This window comes from Gordionus sp. m RMFG-2023, chromosome 3 (assembly GCF_954871325.1).
Source record: "Gordionus sp. m RMFG-2023 chromosome 3, tfGorSpeb1-WG-v2, whole genome shotgun sequence".
NCBI lineage: Eukaryota > Metazoa > Nematomorpha > Gordioida > Chordodea > Parachordodidae > Gordionus > Gordionus sp. m RMFG-2023.
The window spans coordinates 10,642,284-10,665,434 of NC_088777.1; the positions used below are offsets into that span (position 1 = coordinate 10,642,284).

At 26.4% G+C, this 23,151-nt stretch overlaps 1 protein-coding gene across 3 annotated transcripts in view; it reads left to right on the forward strand.

Moving 5' to 3' along the window:
• Positions 1–653: 653 nt before the first annotated feature.
• Positions 654–23,151, forward strand: part of LOC135927161 (guanine nucleotide-binding protein G(i) subunit alpha-like) — a 33,378-nt gene continuing 10,880 nt past the window's right edge. Inside the window, exons 1-3 of one of the 3 annotated variants that reach the window (XM_065463107.1) lie at positions 782–869; positions 9,335–9,536; positions 16,634–16,676. In XM_065463107.1, coding sequence (XP_065319179.1) covers positions 16,672–16,676 — 5 coding nt within the window. In that variant the 5' untranslated portion in view covers positions 782–869; positions 9,335–9,536; positions 16,634–16,671. Of the gene's footprint in view, positions 870–9,334; positions 9,537–16,633; positions 16,677–23,151 lie in introns of all 3 variants that reach the window. The other 2 variants (XM_065463108.1, XM_065463106.1) reach the window with 2 other exon arrangements.

Consider the following 23,151-nt stretch of genomic DNA (forward strand, 5'->3'; position numbering starts at 1 on the left):
TATATGCATTCATTTTTGGGGGTCAGTGAGTGGGGGGAGGACTAAGGGGGATATTTTTTATTAGCTTAAAATGATATTCACAAAAAGTCATAAATTTCTGAAGGGGTGAGGAATTTCCCCTTGCCCCCCCCTCCCGGCTACGCCTATAAATAAAATGTACTTTAAATTTAAACAAATCTTTAAGACTCGCTATGATTTTTTAACTAATTTACAGTCGCGATCACGAATATAGAAAGTTTATGCAGGCCCATAGTCAGGAAGCTTTAATTTAAGGGACAAGAGTTTATTTGGAGGCCAATATTTTTTGTGGAATTATTAACTTTTTATAAATTATTTGAATCAAACACAAATTTAAAGGTTACGCATATGAGCCATATTTTTTAGAGGGGGTGGGGTGGACAGATACTCCATATCCTCTCGATAGCTAGGGTTCATCATGAGATTCATATACTAATAAATAATATAATATAAATGAGAATAAAATAAGAAAATTAAGATATATATTATCAATTTTTATAAAACTACGGCATTACATAATTACCTTTATATAAACAATTTTTTTTTAAAATAAATGTACTATATATTAGTTTTCAAATTAAATATAATTTTATTTATTTTTAATAACATTATGACACAAACACTACAATAAATTTATTTTAAATTTCGCATTAAATTTTTTAAAAAATATATATAATTATTAAATCAAATAAACTGAAGTCTTCCATTAAAACAAGCATTTTATACATTTATGGGTTGCGTATTTTCAAATAATGATGAAAAAGCAGCTGTTGAACGATCTCGCCAAATTGATAGAAATCTTAAAGCAGATGGCGAGAAGGCTTCAAGAGAAGTGAAACTTTTACTTCTAGGTTTATTATACTTGTATTTATTAAAACTTAACAAATTTTATCAATATGAGATTAGGAATCATCGATTATTTGATTTTATACTTTTTTTACAGTAAATTGTTAAAAATTAAACAAAAGTTTTAGTTATCTGAGCAGCTTGTAATTTAAACATTTATTATTTTTTAATCTAATAATTATTGAAAAGGATTACATATATAATATATAGAAACTGCTTATTTAACAAGAAAAAGATGCATTTATTTGCTTATAATTTTAATATATTTTCTATTGTTTAAAAAATTTGTTACATGCTTTTAACCATTGAGGCAGAGGGATAAATCCCCCCTCTCACAAGCCCCAAAATATAGAAAATTAATATATTTTTTATGGTTAGAGTATCCTATTTTAATTAAATAGAGTGAGATCTTAGAATGACCTGAAAAAGTAATCTCATAATAGGAAGTTGCCTTACTAAATTTGATAATAGTACCTAACTTTCTTTCAAAATATGATTTAGTTGTCATCTTGAAAATCTCTGTAATGAATTAAATGTTAATGAATTTCATAAATGTCATTGAGTTCAAAGGTGAAGCAGATCTTTATAAATATGATATTTGCATGCCCTGACTTACACCCATGCCCTTCTTTCACATAATTTAGAAGTAGTAGAAGAATATTTTTAAATAATTCTCTCAATCCCATACATATTTGTTGTTAAAAACCAATTTAATGGAAATCAAAATCAAGATTTTAATCAAAAATATTACCAAATCCTTAAAATTTTACCAAAGGAGGGCCAAATTCTTTTGTCAACTTTTACCAAAATCTTTAAGTTTCTGGTCAAATTTTATTGGCTAAATAATTAATTTAGCACTTTTTTAAAAATTGATTCAAGGTTTGCACAAATGAAGGAACATTTTTTAATTTATAGGATTTCCCATGTAAAAAAGGAAAAGTGTCAAATAATAAAGGAAAATATCCAATTCAAAAGAGAAAAGGTATCAATCAATAAAGGAAAAGTCCCATAGACTTAGGAGAAAGTTCGATCATAAAAGGAAAAGGTCCAATCAAAAAAGAAAAATTGTTATTTTTTAAAAATATTTTAATAAAAAATTATAAATTTTTCGTTTTTTTATTTTTTAAAAATATTTTAATAAAAAATTATAAATTTTTCGTATTTTTATTTTTTCATCTTATTTTATTTCTAATTTTTTGTGTAAGCCATTTTTAATCTTTATTTTTCTTATCTTTTCTTAAATTTTTTATCTTCTCATTTTTGATCATTCTTTTTTGTTTTTTAAAATTAATTTTTATTTTTCTTCACTTCTCTATTTTTATGCCATTTTTAATAACTTATTTTTTGACTTTTTATTATTTTTTTCTCCTTATATTTTTATTTGTTTTTTTTAATTTTTACTTCTTATTTTATTTCTAACTTTTTGCGATCTTTTTAAGACATTTTTTAATCTTTTTTTAATCTTTATTTTTCTTATCTTTTCTTAAATTTTTTATCTTCTCATTTTTGATCATTCTTTTTTGTTTTTTAAAATTAATTTTTATTTTTCTTCACTTCTCTATTTTTATGCCATTTTTAATAACTTATTTTTTGACTTTTTATTATTTTTTTCTCCTTATATTTTTATTTGTTTTTTTTAATTTTTACTTCTTATTTTATTTCTAACTTTTTGCGATCTTTTTAAGACATTTTTTAATCTTTATTTTTCTTATCTTTTCTCATATTTTTATATCTTCCTATTTGATCATTATTTTTTGTTTTTAAAAATAATTTTTATTTTCATTGTCATTTTTCTTCACTTCTCTATTTTTATGTCATTTTTAACAATTCTTTTCCCGTTTTTCATTCTAGATTACAATTTTTATTACTTTCTTTGATTTTTTTCTCCATATATTTTTATTTTTTAAATTTCATTTAATTTTTATATCTCTTTGGCAATCAAATTTATTTTTAAAATATTTTCTCTAATAATTGACGCGTTAAATGGATAGTATCATAATATATCTTCATGTTTTAAAATAAGCTAACTGATAAATGTAAAATACTCCCATCACAAAAATGAAAAAATAGTTTATCTAAAGGAGACTCATATGCATGCAAAATTAAATCAAGAAGAAGAGGAATATATACTAATTTTATAAATTTGGATTGCACTTTATCCATTGATATGAAATTATTATGACAGTTATATGGATATTCATAAATAAAATAAAAAGGTCCAATGGAAAGACAATGAATTATACTATGACAGCTATTCTAAACGATTTATTTTTGGCTTCTACAACGCTAAAACTTTAGTCACTTTGTAAATGAAATACCAAATCATTTTGAAGAGTAATGATTTTTGTGATGGATAATATTCCATTTCATCAAAACTATAAAATTAGGGAATCGATAGAAATGAGAGGGCATACAATAAGATGTTTACCACCATACTTATCATAAACATTTTTAATGGAAGATTATGTCAAATCAAATCTTAATAACGAGGAGGAATTAGTTTTATATAGGGCTGTCCCGATTCACAAATTTTCCCCAATCCGATATTACTAAAAAAATTTATTTACCATCTTTATATCAATATCATAAAATATCAATAATTTCTATTTTTATAAAAAAAACTTAACTTTCACGAATAATTAATAAATGCATTTTATTTTTTTATTCTCCAAAAGTTAATAATCTCATTTTAAATATGATGTTAAACAGCTCCATTTAGCCTATTTTTATAGGAGCTGAATCAAGATTTTCACAAAATATTATTACTTAATGCCTCTAAATTTAGCTAATAGAAGTACAAACCTTTCTGCCATCTGTGGGTAAAATCAATAAGCTTGTTCGCTAATAGAAGTGCAAATCTTTCTGCCATCTGTGGGTAAAATCAATAAGCTTGAATAATGTTAAACGTTTTTAAAAATTGGCTAAATCGAGTCGTTTAACAACACTAGCTGATTGTGATTCTTTAGATATTTTAAAATCCTTTGCATCATGTTGCAGATAATATAACAAAAAAAATAGTGCAAAATTTTAACTATTTTTTTAAATATTGTAACAAATAAATAGTATTTTTTTTTCTGGGGATGTACCGATATTTTTTATCTGTTCGGATCGGCCCTATATTTCATCTTTTGTAAAATATCGGTTATTGACCGATATTTGAAAATTTTCCTATCCGATCCAATAAAATGGCGTCTTAATTTAAAAACAAATTATTTTAAAAGATTATGTAAATAGATTAATGTTATTATATAAATAAGTGATTTATCAATAATAATATTTTATATACTTTTAGATTCATGAATATAGTCTATAAAGATCATTATAACATTTAAATGACTTATGTTTTGCTATAGTTAAAAGGATAGATGTTATAATATTAAAAAGTATACGAGATGAGTAGATCTATATAGTGATGCTCATTTGAGCAAATTTTTAAAAACGGTTAGCTCAATATTTTAGCCTGAAAGTATTGCCTATCGCCTTCCAAGAAGTATTAATTGGTAAACCCCCATATAATATATAAATAAATTAATAATTATATATATAATCTTAAAATAAACAAAAAACAATAAAAAATATCTGCCCAATCCGACATTTTTTAAAAACGTAAGATCTTGGTGCCGATCCGATATCTAATATGGGCACAGCCCTAATTTAAATCTCCCAAATTTCAAATGATCATTTTTGGTAATGTTATGCATTATAATTTTTCCCCAAAATTATTCAATCTGCACTATTTCAAAAAAGGAAGTTCTAGCAATTTAGTTTGGACACAGAATGCATATATATATATATATATATAAATCATCCTTCATACTTCCCTTGAGTTTGTACCACCGATTCAGAAAGTGATGAAAGAAAAATAGACAAATTTTTATTTGCTTAAATTTTGTGATAATTGTTCAAAACTTTTTTTGTAATATAATTTGTTTTGGATATAGATCCCATTTTTGATCATTTATTGATTTTCCTGCAATCTGTTAAATATTTTAATTTAATTATATTTTTGTTAAAGATTATTTTTATGTCAATATTATTGTATGAAAAACTTAAAAAACATTATTAATATATATATTATATTAATTATCAATAATTATAGTGAGATGAATAATTAAATTAAAATATAATATATTTGTTTAAATGATAAATTTTTTGTTGTACAATACCACACAATCTTGAATTAGAGATTGTAGATTAATTTATTAAAACTAGTATTCCTGATCTGTTCCTAATTTTTTTGTTTTATTTATTCAGATTAGAATGCTTATTAACAAATGGTTTACTTTAAATAAAATTATACAGTACCAAACTACGGTAGTTACTTAGGCAGATATTTTGTTTTGGGGGGTTGGAAGAGATTTCTATTTTATACTTTATTTGTTATACAAAAAAAAAGATTTATGATAATACATTCATTTTTTTTAAAAAAAAATTCATTATTTTTTGCAGTGTCCAATTGCATTAAATAAAACATTAAATCGTGAGGGACAGATAAATTGCGAAAAGGAAAGAAGAAGAAACGATTCATTATTTTTTTAGTTTATTTATATCCTTTTATAATATTATCATTTATTATTGGAAAAAAAATGTTAAATTTGTGTTAAAATTTATGACTGGCTAATTAAGTATTTTTTTTTATAACCGATATCTTTTTTGATTTCAAAAAAAAATTTTAATTTTAAAAGCCATAAAATTTGGAATTAAAATTTTGTTATTATTTTTTTCATTATTCTTTTTAAAAATAGAGGTGTGCCGAATTTCAAATTTTTAAAAGGGCTGATCCAATTTTTCCGATATCATGTTGATGATGGACTGCCATCGTAATCAGCTGATCCCATTTTTATAAAAATAAATAAATAAAAATATAATTAGCGCTGTTGTGATCTACAAATTTTTCACCGATCCCTCCGATATAACTACAAATACAAACACGATTTTATAACCGATCCGATATTTATATTGAATTTTATATACCATCTATCCTTGAACCAATGTCATAAAAAAAAATTAATTTTCTACTCAAAAAAAAATTTCATGAAGGATTAAGTTTTTTTATTCTCCAAAAATTAATAATCTCATTTAAAATATGGGTAGGCCTAAAACGAATTATTTGTTATTCGAATCGATTCGATTCGTATTTTACGAATACGAATAGCACAATTATTCGATTCGAAATTTCGAATCGAATATGAATAATGAGGAAAATTATTCGAAATTATTTATATATATATATTCGTAATTTTTCGCAAATATTTTATTTGTATTTGTAAATTGTTGTAAGTATAATAAAAAAAGAAGTAATTAAATATTCCTAGTGGATATCATTTTATTTTATTTCCTATTATCTTTATCAAATCCATAACTTATATTAATTGCTGTCAAATTTTAATGGAAGAAAAGGAAAAGCCCCAAACCCAAAGTAAACAAAAATATAATTATTTTATTTTGATACTTCCTCTTTATTTAATCATTTTTAGTGTTAAGATTTCTGGCTAAACCACTGCAATTAAAACTTTAAAATATTATTGTTAGTGATTATGGCAATGTAATTAATAGTGATGAAGATTTTATGATAGTGATTATGATACACTATCTGAATTAGATGATTTACTTTAAAATTTGATAAAAAATAAGGTTACTAAATGGGAAAAGAATTTTCCTAATCAAAGAATAAGAACTAGTCAAAATTTAGTTATTTATCTGCCAGGAACTTAAGAATATGATGTCTCTACAGGATACTATAAGAAAGACGTTATGTTTAAAAAATTGGTTATTAACAAATTTAGATATACTATAATTATATTTTTTGTGTATTATATTTTGATGTTTATAAAATGAAATTATTGTATATTTTCAGAATATTTTAATAAAATTTGTATATTAGATTGAAGAAATAATTTAAATATTTTTTATAAGCAATTCTAATCTATAAATCGGACGTTTTTTGCCAATTTGTTTGGATAACGTTATATGAAATCATTTGGTTTTATTTCGTTTATTTTCTGTAAATTGTTGTTGAGAGAATCCTTAAAAATGTCATCTTAAAACATTATATCTGTTTATAATTTTTTTGCAAAAAAATTATATATTTTTTATAAGCTTTATAAAAATTTTCGAATCGAATCGAATATTCGACGAATCGAAACGAATAAAGATTTTATTATTCGTACGAGATTTTATTATTCGTACGAATACGAATAGCGCAATTATTCGATTCGAATACGAGTAATAGTATTATTCGATTCGTTTTTTTTGTAGGCCTAAATATGGGTAATGTTTATAGATATGTGGTGTTTTTAAATGCCTTGATTTTGCCTATTTGTAATAAATCAAGATTTTTGCTAAAATATTATTACCTATACCTTGAAATTTCGCCAATAGATGTCATAGAGGTCTGCAATGGGCGGGTTTTAAGCCAAAAAGCTCGCCCAATCGTTGTTTTTGGAATTTTTCTAACCCGCCTTCCTTCCACTTATAATTTTTTAAAAAAAATTACCCTCCCATTTATCTATAAATTTTGTTTAACCCGCCCGCCTAATGTTTAAAAATATTTTAATGGCTGGTTTGGCTCTATTTATTTATTTTAATGTATATGCAATATTTATGAAATAAAACTATTATTTTTAATAAATTGACTGCTCATTTCGGTTGAAAAAATATTACAAATTCATCCGCCCACACCTTCTTATTACTTAAAAAAAATTTTAACCCGCCCACTATCCGTCAATGTTGAAAATATTTTAGAAACCCCGACCACAGCTGCGCGAAGTATGGGGGGGGGGGTGGGCTAAAAACCAGCCAATTGCAGACCTCTAAGATATCCAACCCTTTCTATCATCTGTTGACAAAATTTCCAAGGTTAGTTTATTTTTTTTGGCTGAAATCTTAATTTAGCCATTTTTTAAAAAAATCGGCTAAACGAGTTGTTTACAACACTAACTGAATATAACCCGCTAAATATTTTAAAATCCTTTTCTTATTACAGATAATGTAACATCATTTATTTTAAAATGTAAAATTAGATATTTTATAAACATTAATAAATAAATTGAATTTTGGTTACTTTTATAAATTAATTATTATGAAATTAATTATGTATAAAAAATAATTATATATACAATCATAAAATTACCAAAAACAATGAAAATATCGTAGCTTTTTCAAAATATAGGACCGATCCTATATTAAAAAAAACACAAAATATCGGCCCCAATCTGATATTTAATATCGGCACAGCCCTAGAATATATTAACAGGAAATGGACTGTCAAATTTCAATTTAAAAAGAATATATACCAAAAATTTTAATCTTTTTTATATGAGGAACATTATTGTATTATCCCTGATCATAATAATGTAATTGAATGCTCTAGCAAATCAACACCATCCTATAAAAAAATCGATTGATACATGAGCACGATATTTTATTTATATTTTATCATTCAATAACTAAATATCGTCAAAGATGTCAAAATATTTAAATTCGAACTAGAAGAACACGAGTAGTATTACTAATTCATTCCATCCATTCCATCTTCCTTTTTTTTTACTGTTTTGAAATTTAAAGCTGGCCTTGTACAAACGTTGTTATTTATTAGGCTATAAAAAGTTAAATAATTTTAAAATAAATAATTAATTTAATATGCAAAAAATAAATTGATTTTTTATAAGGCGATATTAAATTCATACCTCTTACCATGCATTCACAATTAGCGATGAAAATACAACATATTTCACAGACTTTGCCTCTAATTCATGCTAACTGTTTATGATCTGAAAACTAGGCTTATTAATTAATTTTAATTACCACTATTAATCCGGTTTGGACTAATTATGTTGTTACTTCTGTAATTTAGCCAAAATGGCTACTAACTTACTCATTCAAAAAACTAATCAAATGGTAAAGAATACAAATAGTTATTTGTTCGAATACGAATAAAGATTATCCGATTCAAGAGTTCGCTTTCTATCTATCTGACAGTCGTTTTTACTTCTGCAATACTAAAATGACTACTTAATTAACCCTAGGCTCTTATTCAAAAATGAATCAAATGGTAACGAATACAAATAGTTATTTTTCGTTTTGTTTGAATAAAGAATTATTCGATTTATTTGAATAATTCGCTTACTATCCTGACAGGTACATATCAACTGCTTGTGAAGACTTTTCTTAGTTGGAACTAATTTGCTGCCAAAAAGATGGCATGTTATATAGAGGAAATGATATAATAAAAAAAAACTCTGCCTTAAAAATTGGCTTGGCATTAATTTAAATTAATATGGTTTTTTTAATTTCATTAATAACTTGATGTTCTATTATTTTTATCTGAAATTATTTTATAATATTTTTTTTAAAAAAGAATAAAAAATTTTTCAAATAATTTAAACTGAATAGATAATAATAAATTTTATTATTCCTGTTACGAATATACGAATAGTTAATTATTCAATTTATATTCGTTTTTGAATAGGCTTGATTAATCCTAATCTTCCCGGACGTTACGGTAACGACATCCCCAATTCGAACACAAAAATACCCTAATTTCACAAATACCATAATTCGAACACAAAAATACCCCAATTTGAACACAAATACCATAATTCGAACACAAAAATACCCCAATTCGATCACAGATATCGTAATTCGAACACATATGGCATAGTTCGAACTTTGTATTAAATATTTATTTATTTTAAATAAAATACTAGTTGAACGTGACATAAAATACTTTCTCTTTATTTGTATAAGAAGATAGATATCGGAATATATTTTTATAAATCATGAAATAAATTTATAAAAAAAATTTTTTTAAAATATAAATTGCATTAAATAAAAAGAAATAACTAAGAGAACGTTTAACTTCCGTCCTGCCCTTTCCTTTATTTTCAAGACGCGACGCTTTCCAGTGATGGTATATCTTAGATAATAGGCGTTTACTCCTGTTTCAGCCCTTCTTTAACTTATTCGTTTTAACTCACTATCACTAAATTGTGTTATTACCTTCTATCATTTTACTCTCAGTCTTTTTTGAAAAATTAACTTGAACCTCAATGACTAGCAGATTTTCTTCACCCTGTAGATTTAGGCAGCCAGTCAAGTACACTCTGCTAACCTAATATTTAATTTTAAAATAAAACATAATAATTTTTGAATTGGAGCCGGGGAAATTTGTAATATATATTTTACGGGTAAGTCTGATAAACCTTTTGGGAGATTTTTTACGGGCCGTAACGATTTATAATCGTTTTATTATAATAAAATTCAATATAAGAAATGAACGTGACTTTGTTGTTAAAGTTAATTTCTCTCTTGCCAAATTATTTTCTAATGATTCTCCTCTAGCGAATTTAAAATTCGAACAGATGATTATTTCTCAGAGATGTCAGCATGCGCATGCTGGAACGGGTCAATAAATGTTGTGTAATGGCACTACACAGATAAGATTATCATTTTTAAAAAAATTTAATTTTGCACTCTATACATACCGAAATTTCCATAACCCTGTATTCACAGTGAGCACGAATTCGCGGGGAAGTATACAAAAATTAGTATAAAACTGTGAACGCAGGGTAAATTAAATGTTTTTTTAAACTTTCAATAATACTACATAATTCATATTCAGAGATATATTTATAAGATATATTATGTATTTTATTTATATGTTAATAACGGTCGTATAATTTATGACCGAAATAAACTAATATAACTTTGATTCTAATAAATTACAGTTTATATTAATATGTATTATTATACAAAATTTAAAATCTTTTTTTTAGAAATAAAATCAATATTTTGTTTTTAAAATATAAAGTTTATTAGAAATTTTTTATTTATATATATATATATAAAGACTTTTTTTAAGATAATTAGATTATGCCGTAGGGTAATTTAGCATTCATTTTTCTCTCGTTATTACTGTTTTTATATATTAAAAAATGTAAAAAAATTGGTTATTAATTAACTAAAGTATCGTGGGATTTTCTTAAAATATGCCTGTCCTAGTTCCACTCATTAAACTGCCGGCTGTTTAGCCGACTATATCGCTTGGACTAAACGGCCTAAAAAATAAGAGGGAAAAAACCGAAAGGAAAAAAACAATACCACCAAACACTTAAAGCAAACTAAAATAGGGTGTCTTTTCAAGAACTGTTTAGTCTAAATTAAACATCAGTAAGTATCAAGATATAAGTCAAACAAGAACACAATCTAAGGAGGTTTGCAGTGACCAGTGTTATCGAACAATTTCGGCCATCTATTGGTTTTAAAAATGTTTTCTACCGTTTAAAATTGAATTCTATCGGTTTGTCTTTTAATGTTTCACGAGAAATATAATATTTTAAAAAACACATACCTAAAGTCTTGAGTCGCTTTGATTTTTATCCCGGATTTTCTCAAGATTGAACTATTTTTAGGTTAAAATCTAAAGAGGTCATTAGTGGGCTAAAAGCCAGTTTTACCCGGTTTTTGGAGTCGGCTTTAAACCTTTCGGAAAATGTAACCAAAACCCTACATTACGTAATTGCTACGAAAAAAATTGAGTTTTAAGATAAATAATTTGTTGGCAAATCGCCTACGCCTTTAAGTGGTTAACAAAATTTCCGGTTTAGAGATTATTTTTCTTTCATTTTAGGTTTTTATACTACTTTGGCGGTGGTGTTCGAAAAAAAATTGATTTTAATTTTTGTTGCTGGTTTTATTTTAAAAATATACGAAACACTGTTTATTTTTTAAAAAAATGGTGGTTGAAATAAGACAAGAAATTTTTTTATTATTCTGAATAAGGAGATTTTTCAATAAATGTGTGTATTTGTTAGGCCCGGTCCGGGTTTATTTCAGAAAAAGTTTATGCGGTTTTCGAATACCCGGATAGGGGCTACAGGTCTCTGAGATATATAATTAAATTAAACTAATTTTAAACTTCAAATTTCATAAGGACATATATCAGGCAAGACTATTTTTAGAGATTTCTCATATAAGTGCGAAAAGGATTAAGCATTTTTAGTTAGTTCATGGATAGTATCACTGGAACCCAAGAAGAAGGCTCAGGATTGGGCTCGGAAATGTCTCTTTTGTTAAAAAAATGTTTTGAATATTCTCTGTAATTAGTAAAAAAAAAACTGTGTTCTCAGATGATATTTTATATTACTTAATGTCAATCATATAGTTTTAAATACATCTATGACTGGGAATTTATTTTCCCTGCAAATTTCCTACTTAAGCCATTTTCTTTTAATATGAGAGAGCCAAGCTTAGCTCTGTTATGAAATTTATTTCCAAAAAAACATTCATCAAAGGATTTATATTTAAATCTTATTTTGAGAAAGTATTATGTTAGATATTTATGTTTATATTTAAAATACATCTTTCGAATATGAATTTTATATTGTATTTAAATTCGAATACATTTTTTTAAAACTATTCTCCCAATTCCAGTCAAGAGAAATCAAGTTTGAACCACGTCATACCTGATTTACTCCTTATTAATGTTGTTAAATGGCTCAATTTGAGCAGATTTTTAAAAACGGTTAAATCAATATTTTAGACAGAAAAATATTGTCTAAGCCTCGAAATTTCGCTAATAGATATCCAGACCTTTGGCCAACGCAGAATCTTCAGGCTTACATAATATTTTTCTTAATAAAATATTGATTTAGCCATTTTTAAAAATTGGCTCAAATCGAGGCGTTTTGCAACACTAGTCCTAATGAAGAATCAGAAGCATTTTATATTTTATTAGAATTACATGCTAAAAAAATTTCAGTAAAAAAATCATTTTAATATTTTTCATTTTAAATTGTGATATAATTTTTATTAACAGATAAATTTTAACTAAATTATAATGATAATCTGTAAAATTTATGATTATAAAACGGTATACTACTGACACTGAGGCTTCAATAGTCCCTAGATCTGTTCTACTTGTTACTGATATTCGATATCATCACACATATATTTAAATCTAGACTGTTAAATAATAGCCTATTTTCTACGTATTTATTGATAATGAAAACTCCCTCCAGGCAATGATATTGTGGTTAATTAAACTTAAAAAGTAACTATTTTTCGAAATTAGGTATTTAAAATTAGCGATGCAAATTCACCAAATAACCTCTTTTTAGGGGGTTTTTTTGCCAACTGGATCAAGGTTCATTAATATCAGTTATTATATTACCCATGATTAGGTATGCTAGGCTTTTATGTGATAATTTACCTTTAGTTTGGTTTGAAATATTGATTTTTGTTTATAATTTGTGATTAAAATTCAAAAAAGGTGGGTAAATGTAGAATAAAAGGTTTTCTAAATGGTGTAAAGAAAACTATGAAGATATAAACATTATATAACTCCATTATTTTTTTAAAATTTTATTAATATTTAAGAACAAATTATCGAATAATTCGTTTTAGTAATTGTGTTTATTCGAAGTGAAAACAAAACGAATTTTGAATAGGCTAACCATGAACGCAAATTTGCTAAGCCAAATAAAAAGTTATTTAATTGTCATGTTTTTATGGTGCCATTTGTCATTATATTTAATTATTTGTGGTTTCAATGGTAGTTATTTCAGTCACTGGCTTTTACCATTTAAATTAGATATCTTTAAATCTATTTTTTTATAATTTAGGTTTGCTCAAAAAATTAAAATAAATTTAAGTGCTAAGGTAAAAAATACCATGAAAATTTATTTTAAATTTAGGGTTGCTATTTCCTCCTCCCCCCCCCCCTTTCCCATCTGACACGGGGTGGATACAAACATTTTAGAGCTAAATAATTTAGGTTTGCTCAAAAAAATTAAAATAAATTTAAGTGCTAAGGTAAAAAATACCATGAAAATTTATTTTAAATTTAGGGTTGCTATTTCCTCCTCCCCCCCCTTTCCCATCTGACACGGGGTGGATACAAACATTTTAGAGCTAGATAATTTAGGTTTGCTCAAAAAAATTAAAATAAATTTAAGTGCTAAGGTAAAAAATAACATGAAAATTTTTTTTAAATTTAGGGTTGCTATTTCCTCCTCCCCCCCCCCTTTCCCATCTGACACGGGGTGGATACAAACATTTTAGAGCTAGAGGCTGAGGGTAGGGTTTATGGGTAATTAGCAGCTTAGGAGGGCGTAGAAGCCACGAGGTTAAATATAATAATATTAATGATTAAATAATTGTGGAAAAGATAATCCAATTATAATTTTTAAAAAAATGCCTAATACTTTTATACCAAATACAAATATTAATAATTAAAGGGTTAATCAGTTGGATTATATATTTATTTTTTTTGAATAATTACATCTCCCTTCATTAGATGTTAAATGACATTTTTGCGAGAATTCCCTAACTTCATTAGGCACTTATTTGAATTTGTATCAAATTAATATTTTTTGTTTTTTGAGGTCAAACGATAATATAATTAAATAAAGGGGATAAAAGTTTATAATCATCTTATAAAAAAAAATATGTTTGAGAATTATTTATCTTAAAAATATTAATTAATTTTTTTTAAATTTTATTAATTCTAACAATCATATATCATAACTGGGAGTGGGTACTTCATTAAAGTTAGCAAATTTTTTATACAATGTGATTTAATTTGAAATATGCATTAAAAACAGATACCTGCATTCATCGAACGGGTCAAAAAAAAGGGTATATAATTAAATGGAAACTGGAGGACTTAATAATTTATTTTTTTTTAAAAATTAAGAATCCTGTCCTGATCAATTTTAAGAAAAAAAGTTAGATAATCTCCATTAATTAGTTGAAAAATCGTATAACGAAACGTTTAATATTTATTTATTTCCTCCTATTTTTCAATTTCCCTTAAGAAATTCAGGGCTAATGAAAATTTGTTTCAAATTGGCCGGGCCTAAAATTTTTTATTTCTTGCGGGTCTCTGATAAAAAGTAAATTCGGGTTTAATATATTCGGCAATCCATTTTTACGATTGGTTGTTTTTATTTTTTATACGGTTGAATACCTAATATTTTTATATTGGATTCGAAACTGGAATGCCATTTGATCTTAAAGAGTCAACTCTGCCCGGTTCTATAGAAAACCGGTTGGATCTTTCAAATATTTTCTTGCAAGCGAATTTCTTTAAAAGAATGATTGTTTTATGACCCGATAGGGAAATTTCGCCAGATTTTTAAGAGCGAGCTCGGTTTGGTTTTACCAAATTATTTACTGGATTATCTTACATTTTTTTTAATAACCTTGTATTAATTACTTGAATTATTTTCATAGGTCACTTTTTTTAAAAAATTTATAAAATCAATGTAAATTCAAAAAATAAAAGGATATGATAATGTTGCCAAAAAAAATTTATTCAATATTTTATCATTTATTTTTTTTAAATAAATTGAGGTAAGCTAGTTTGAAGACGTCATCTCTTTAACAATTTATTTCGGATTATTTAAATAACCTATATTTCTTTTTGGAAAAAAACATCTTTGTTTTTTTTAATAATATAGGATTTTTCACTTTATCCTTGTGATTTTATAGAATTTCGCTTATGATTTTTATCGAACATTTTAGCTAAAAAAAATTGATCTTTAAATAGTCATTTTAAAATTATTTTTTATAAACCCTATTTAATTTTTTTTTGGGTGGTGGGGGGGGGGGAAGGGTGGTTGTTTTTTTCCCAAACCGAACCGAACATTTGCCAGAATGGAATAACTTTACAAAAAGAAAAGACTGCTTATTTATAGTTTATTATAATGAATAAATATAAACCGAATCTTTTAAATTACTCTAATTAAAAATGTATCATTTAATAGCAATATGTTTGTTATTGTATTTTACTGGATCACAATTTTTGATTAGCTGGGCATTCGGCACATTTACTCAGTCTCGAATCCCCACATTTTGAACTTCTTTATTTTGTTAAAAATTTAAATCATAAAATTTATCACATAATATACCAATTTAAAATTACTTTTTTTACTCCTCAATTCCAGTTTATTCCTATTATTGTTTCTTTCCATCTTATTTTAGATTTTGATATCTATCATTAAAAACTAAAATTTTATACCCATGATTTTGCAAAATCGCTCCATTTAAGCTGTTTTAGAAACGATTAACTCGATAAAAAAAATTTAAGCTTTTTTCTTCTCAATTTCATGGGTATAAAATTTTCTTTTTTATCGATAAAAGAATAACAAGGGGGGTGGGCCTAGAGTTGTTAAAAATATCTGATTTGGGGCTATTTTTAAAACTGCCCGATTAAGATTTTATCCAAAATAATATTATGTAAGCTTGGAGATTTAGCTGTTCATAGATGGCTGAAAGGTCTGGACCTCTATTTTCCAAATCTCGAGGCTTAGATAATATTATTTTAGCGAATATGTTAATCATAAATTGGGCTTTATAACAATACTAGACGTCTCGTTAAGCAAAGTTGAGTTCTATAATATTTTTAGCAGGGGTGGGGGGGGGGGTTGATTAATAATTTTAATATTGATTCGATCAGTATCTTTTTAAATAAACCTCATAAAAGTTTAATCGATACGCACTGAAATTGAAAAAGATTACGAAATGGGCCTTTTTTAATAAAATAATTTATTTGTTGTTAGCCAAGCCATATGGTGACCTGTACATCATTTTCTACATATTATAAATATAAAATATAAGTCTATACAATAATCAATCATCTTCATACATTCGATCCCCACTTATTTTTGCCAAATTAATTCGTATTAATTTTGACTTCATAAAAGTTATATATATGATTTATGAACCATATTCATTTATTTTTTTTTGAAAAAAAAAATTTTTTTAGGCGCTGGGGAGTCTGGAAAGAGTACGATTGTCAAACAAATGAAGTAATTATTTAAACTGTTATATCGCCATATTTTTAAAAAATTTTTTATATATTAACTCGGTACCAGGGAATCCACGTGTATTCTGAACACCTTTACTGAAGGAAGAGCTGCTAAAATATCTGATTTGACCAGAAATTTATTAATCTATAGAGTAGAGGTCTACAATGGACCGGGCTTAACCTAAACTCCCGCCCGCCCATTATTTAAGAATTATTTGGTATTTAATATATTTTATTTTATGTATTTTAAATTAAACTTAAAATAAGTCCTCATTCATAGTTCGAGCTAATTCGCGGCAAATTATACATCCGCGAATTTGCGCTAACTGTGAATGCAAAATAAGTCTGTTCTGCTCATTTTGCCAGAACAATGTTTCAAATTCCCTCCCCCACCCCCATTTTTAAAAATATTTTTTAATCTGGTTCACCTGCCCAATGTTCAAAATCTTATAGCCCGCTCATGCAGACCTCTAGTATACAGTATCAAACCACACTGAATTTGCCTACTATTTTTAAATTTTATATTTATTACATTTCGGTCAAATCCAATTTTCCAATTAGTATTGCTTAAAATTAAACTTTTCGCCAAAATAATATCCCGCAAGCCTTGAGCGTATATAAGATATCCAAACCTTTTTGCCATCTATTAATATTTTTTAGCTAAAATATTGGATTGGCAATTTTTCAAATTCGAGCCGTTTAATAACGCTATTTTCAAATTTAAAAATCATCCTGAGAATTAAGACATTTCGAAATCTAGTGGATTTCCAGATCCCTTTAACGAATTTATGTGATATATGACTTAACATAAAATTTCTCATTTGTGAAATATAATTTTACGGTAAGAAAGCCTAATTTAAAAAAAATAACTAGGGGGCCTTTACTTGCTACCGTGTGGATTACGTTTCGCCCGACTTTTTTGGATTCATTTTTCTTTGTGATTTTTTTTATAGTTAAAGAGCTTGATGAATGTAATTACTAAAATAATTATAAACTAATCTTCTATAACTTATTCATATAAAATATTTAAAGGTAATGGGGAGGGGGAGGCCGGCGAAAAATTTAGATTGGATGTCTTATTTTATAGGTGAAATGATTCATAAGATATTTTTTAAATATAAGTTGAAATTTCTGGTATTTTAGGTGAAGAAATTCTTTTTAGTGATTGATTTTTCTTTATTGATGTTAGATAGAAACGTTGCATGTTATTTTTTATTAAAAAATATATTTTAATAATATGAAGTCTAATTAAATAAATTAATTCATCTATGAGTCTAAAAAATTATTGGTTATTTTTTAAACTCCTTTTTATCTATTTTATGAAGTTACCAAGGGTCCCACTTTAATTCTTTTTTAGTATTCATAATTAATTTTAAAAAACCTCATTTTTAGTAAATATCACCTGGAACTTCAAATTTCGCTGAAAGGGGGGCAAAATTTTTTTGGTTAACATTTTGATACTTTTGTGAGTAGATTTTAAAATAAAAAGTTAAATAAATGTTTAATTAAATAATTATTGATGTCAATAAATTAGGGTTTGCAAAAATCGTGAATTTTTTTGAGTTAAATCGCGATTTAAAAACTAAATAAAAATGATTCAAATTTTAATTAAAGAATTATGTTCTAAAACTGTAAAATATTGTTTTTTAAAATTTAGGCTTAATATTATATTGCAAGTAAAATACTAATGCTCAAGGTAACAAGTTAGAAAATTGTTGAAAAATTAAATGATATACGTTGTAATTTGATATTTTATATAGAGCCGATGATATATAATGTATTTATTTTTAAAAATATTTAAATATCGCTGTCGAATTTAATTGTAGAATTTTTTGATTCAAATAAAATGCCAAATAAAATTTAATTTTATTAAACTAAAATTAGCTATTGCTATTTCTTAACCGGTTAATAATTAGCCCTAGGGCATTTTTTTCATTCATAAATTGATTTATTTTTCCGCACGTTTGTGGGCAAGCCGCACGTACTTGTACGCTCAACATTTCGAAAAATGTCACAGACGTCCATAGGCTTAAAAAACCAAAAGAAGCGGGGCAAAAAAGAGCCTATTGCCCAAGAACTGCAGTTTAAGTTAATTACTTTAAGGGTGGGTTGTGGCTGATTTTAAGTTTAAAGTTTTTATAAAAGAATTTGAATAAAGTACCTACTGATTCAGTTTGCTATTTGTTCTGATTTAGAAACGTCACATATTATGATTTGAAAAAAAAATGTTGACGATTGAAATTTTAATCACAGTTGATATTTCATTTGAAATATTTTTCCTTTATCCTGAAAAGTTTTTTAATGAACTTTTTGCAATTATTTAATTTAATGAATTGTTTCATATTTTGATTTAACTCCATTACATCTTTAATAGTCTAAAAAGATGTAGACTTCTCTATCTTAATACAAGATTCAGACCCACGATATTTGTAAATATGTACGCCCCACCAAAGAGGAAAGAGAGACTAGATTACATTGACGAAATAGATACTCTAATAAATTCTCTGCCTACGAGATATAATATCATAATTTTAGGGGACCTGAACTTGAAAATTGGCAAAAATGAGGAAAATGTTAATAATAATATTATTGGAAATGCGACCATGCAATAAACCAATAAGGAAGATAGCATAAGATTACTTGATTTTTGCAAAACCAAAATCCTGAAAATAGAGAATACTTTTTTCAACCATAGTGAGATAAATACGTTTACTTTTGTGAGAGCTAAACACAAATCCCAAATAGATTTTTTCATATCTAATATCCATGAATGGTTTGAGGAGGTCAAAGTGTCCACGAGCATTAAACTATCAGACCACTGAATGGTGGTTGCTAAGATGTTTGTAGAGAATATATGGAAATACCATCACAAAAGTAGTCCAAATACATCTGGATACAGGGTAAATCTTTTTAAACTTATACTACCTCGGAAACAAATCAAAGAACAATCACTGGAAAATTTACAATTACTGGACCAAGTGTTAGTCAGAAAAAGAGAAATTTCTTGAATATGACCGAGAATAGAAATGTAGATGTATTCTGGAACTTTTTTAAAAGAAGTATTATAGAGTCATATAACATGCTATCTAATATAAATATCTTTTTAAGGAAGGAATGGTTAACTAATGAGACAGTAGTTAAAATCAATCAGCTTAAAGAAGGAAATGTTTTAAATAAAGAATTATGGAAGGACATACAAATGTTTGAGGAGCGATAGAAGGATATACATTGCAAAGAAAGCTTTTGAAATCGATAGAAAATAGAATATATGATGCGTACAATAAACTAAAATATTTTTGTAATCCCTATAGTTTCAAAAAGCTCCCATCTCTAGTTTTAAAGAACGGGAAACAAATTTCGGATCAAGACGAGCAAATAGCTTTATGGTTAGATTACTAGGGTCTTCGACTCAAGAAAAGCCATCTGCCAAACGAACATAAGAGAACACTCAATCCCGCCTCCGTCCGTTTTCCCCACTGATGAAATTGGTAAGGCAATCACTAAACTGGGTAATAATAAAGCCCCTGGGCTAGATGGAATAACCGCTGAACATCTTAAAATAGCACCAATCACTATATCCTCCTATCTACTACCTCTCTTTAACAAAATCTGGGAAAGTGGTGAAACTCCCTAAGAATGGAATATCTCTTTATTATGTAATTTCCCCAAGATAAAATACCCAAAAAATTTCAAAGATTATCGCGCGATTACCCTCACATCTACTCTGTCTAAAATATTCATGTGATAAAGAACATAATCATGTCATCTCTGCCAACCTTGCTTCCGAAATATATTTGTACCTACAGACCAAAGAAAATATGCTGGAACCAATTTTAGCACTAAAAATAATAATGCAAAAATGTTGGAAATATAAAATTCCCGCCTACTTCACTTTCGTTGATTTCAGCAGAGCTTTTGACAATGTAAATCATGATGCTTTATGGAAGACGCTGTTGGAATGTGGGATTGAATCAAATATAATTCTCATATTAAAAAACCACTACACGAATATTACCGGTTGTATCAAAATCAACAATAAGACACCCCCCCCCCTTTCAAGATTAAGAAAGGTATGAAACAAGGATGTGTACTTTCACCTCTTCTGTTTAATATCATAATGTATAAAATTATAAATGAAGTCTCGGGAGCCGCGAGTTTAATGGATCTGAGCTCAAACGCAAGAATACATCTTGAAAATAGGATAATATCATATGCAGATGACATCGCTGTTGTGTCTTTAAAGTATAAAAGAAACGGAAAATTTGTTATACCTACTAGAAAATTTAAGTCTAAAAATGGGATTGAAAATAAATTTTAACAAAACAGTCATTCTTCCTTCCCCTAGTGCAGCCCAGAATCCAAATATCATAATTGGTGGTAATATTATTAAGGTAGTAGATAAAGCTAAATACTTAGGCATATTGTTGGACAACAAGGGCTGCTGTAAAGAAGAGATGAAAGTAAGAATACAAAAGGTGAAAGGGGCTTTTTACAAATATATGAAAATATGGAAAACAAAGGAGATCTCTGTTTACACCAGATTTAGAATTTTTAATTCTACAATAATCCCCATATTGCTTTTGGGGGGGGGGGGCTTATAGGAATTTAATAAAGCAGAAAATAGGAGACTCCAATCCTTTATAAATAATTGTCTAAGAATCATAAATGGCATTTTTTATCCGAAGGTTATATCAAATAATAATTTATGGAAAACATCTAAGCATACTCCGATACACATCACCCTGAGGAAACGCCGCATTCAATTTTTGGCCCATATCATAAGAAATTCGGATCAAAATTTAGTTCATGATGCCATTACATGGCTTTACACCTATAATAAGAAAGAATATAATCTCTCTGGTACTATAAGACTATTAAAGATGTAATGGAGTTAAATCTAAATATTAAACAATTCATTAAATTAAATAATTGCAAATAGTCCATTAAAAACTTTTCATGAAATATCACCTGTGTTTAAAATTTCAATTGTCAACATCTTTTTTTCAAATCATAATATATGACGTTTCTAAATCAGGAAAAATAGCAAACTGAATCGGTAGGTACTTTATTTTAATTCTTTTATAAAAACTTTAAACTTAAAATCAGCCACAACCCACCCTTAAAGTAATTAACTTAAACTGCAGTTCTTGGGCATAGGCTCTTTTTTTGCCCTTATCCTTTTGGTTTTTTAAGCCCATTAACGTCTGCGACATTTTTCGAAATGTTGAGCATACAAGTACATGCGGCTTGCCCACAAGCGTGTGGAGGGCTCCTCATATTTTTTTAACTTTTGTTCCAATTAGATGGAAATGAGGAAAACCTAGCGTAACTCTCTTGTTACTCAAAGTCAGAGGGCATATGCGCTATATATCACGTATCACGTACTAATATTTTTAATCTTGAACAAATTTTTTTATTATTGTATAAAAAAAAAATAAGTATGAAAATTGTCTATTTTAAAAAATATACATTAGATATAAATTTTTAAATTATACAATTAAATTCTAATACCAATGTCGATGATATAAATTAGAGATCTGCAAAGTTAGGCCTTGGAAATTTTTTTAAATATATCTAAATTTATTAATTTTATATTGAATTTTTTATGTAAAATAAAAATATTTGATTTTATTTATTGAAACTAAACGACATATAACATATGTCTTTTATTTTGAGTAATTATAAATATTAATTTCTTTAAATAAATTCGGGTTCGGGCCTGGCCAGCAAAACTTTTTAAAAAAATTTCCGGTTCGGGCCGGGCCGGCAAAACCTTTTTAAAAAAAATTTCGGGCCGGGCCGGGCTTGAAAAATTAGGCCCGATATAAATATTACTTGTGATTTAATGTATGTTATTTCTTAATTTTACAATCTATTTGTTTATTTTTCGAAATAAATTTTTTTTTTAAAATATGTGTATATTTTTGATATTAGTTCCATCTTACATTTAGAATATTAAATAATTTTTCACTATTGCGATTAGGATCACGGCTATTTGCCTACTATATCAAAAATTGAAATAGAAAATAAAATTTTTTGTCCAAGTTGTGATTAATAGTGCAATTTGGTTATTTATTTTAGATTTTGCTATTTATTAAACCTTATCTTTCATTATTTTGAATTTAAATTGTTTATTTTTTAAAAAAAATCGGGGTGATTTGAATCGGTCAACCCTACAATAAATTAATTTTCGTAAGGTTTTTATTAATTTTGAAATTTAAGAATAGAAAAAAATTTTGATCTAACTTTTTATTTATATAAAATTTACCAATTATAATTTTCATTCTTCTCTTTAATACAATAAATTCAAATTTACATAATTATAAATTATTTTAAACAAAACATCAAAATCTGATTATTCAAATTAACGGTATAATAAAAACTTATAATTTTTAAATAATAATAAATAATTCAAAAAACATCTTAATAAGATTACAATAATTTGTAATTTAACAAAAATTAGCATACACTCTTTA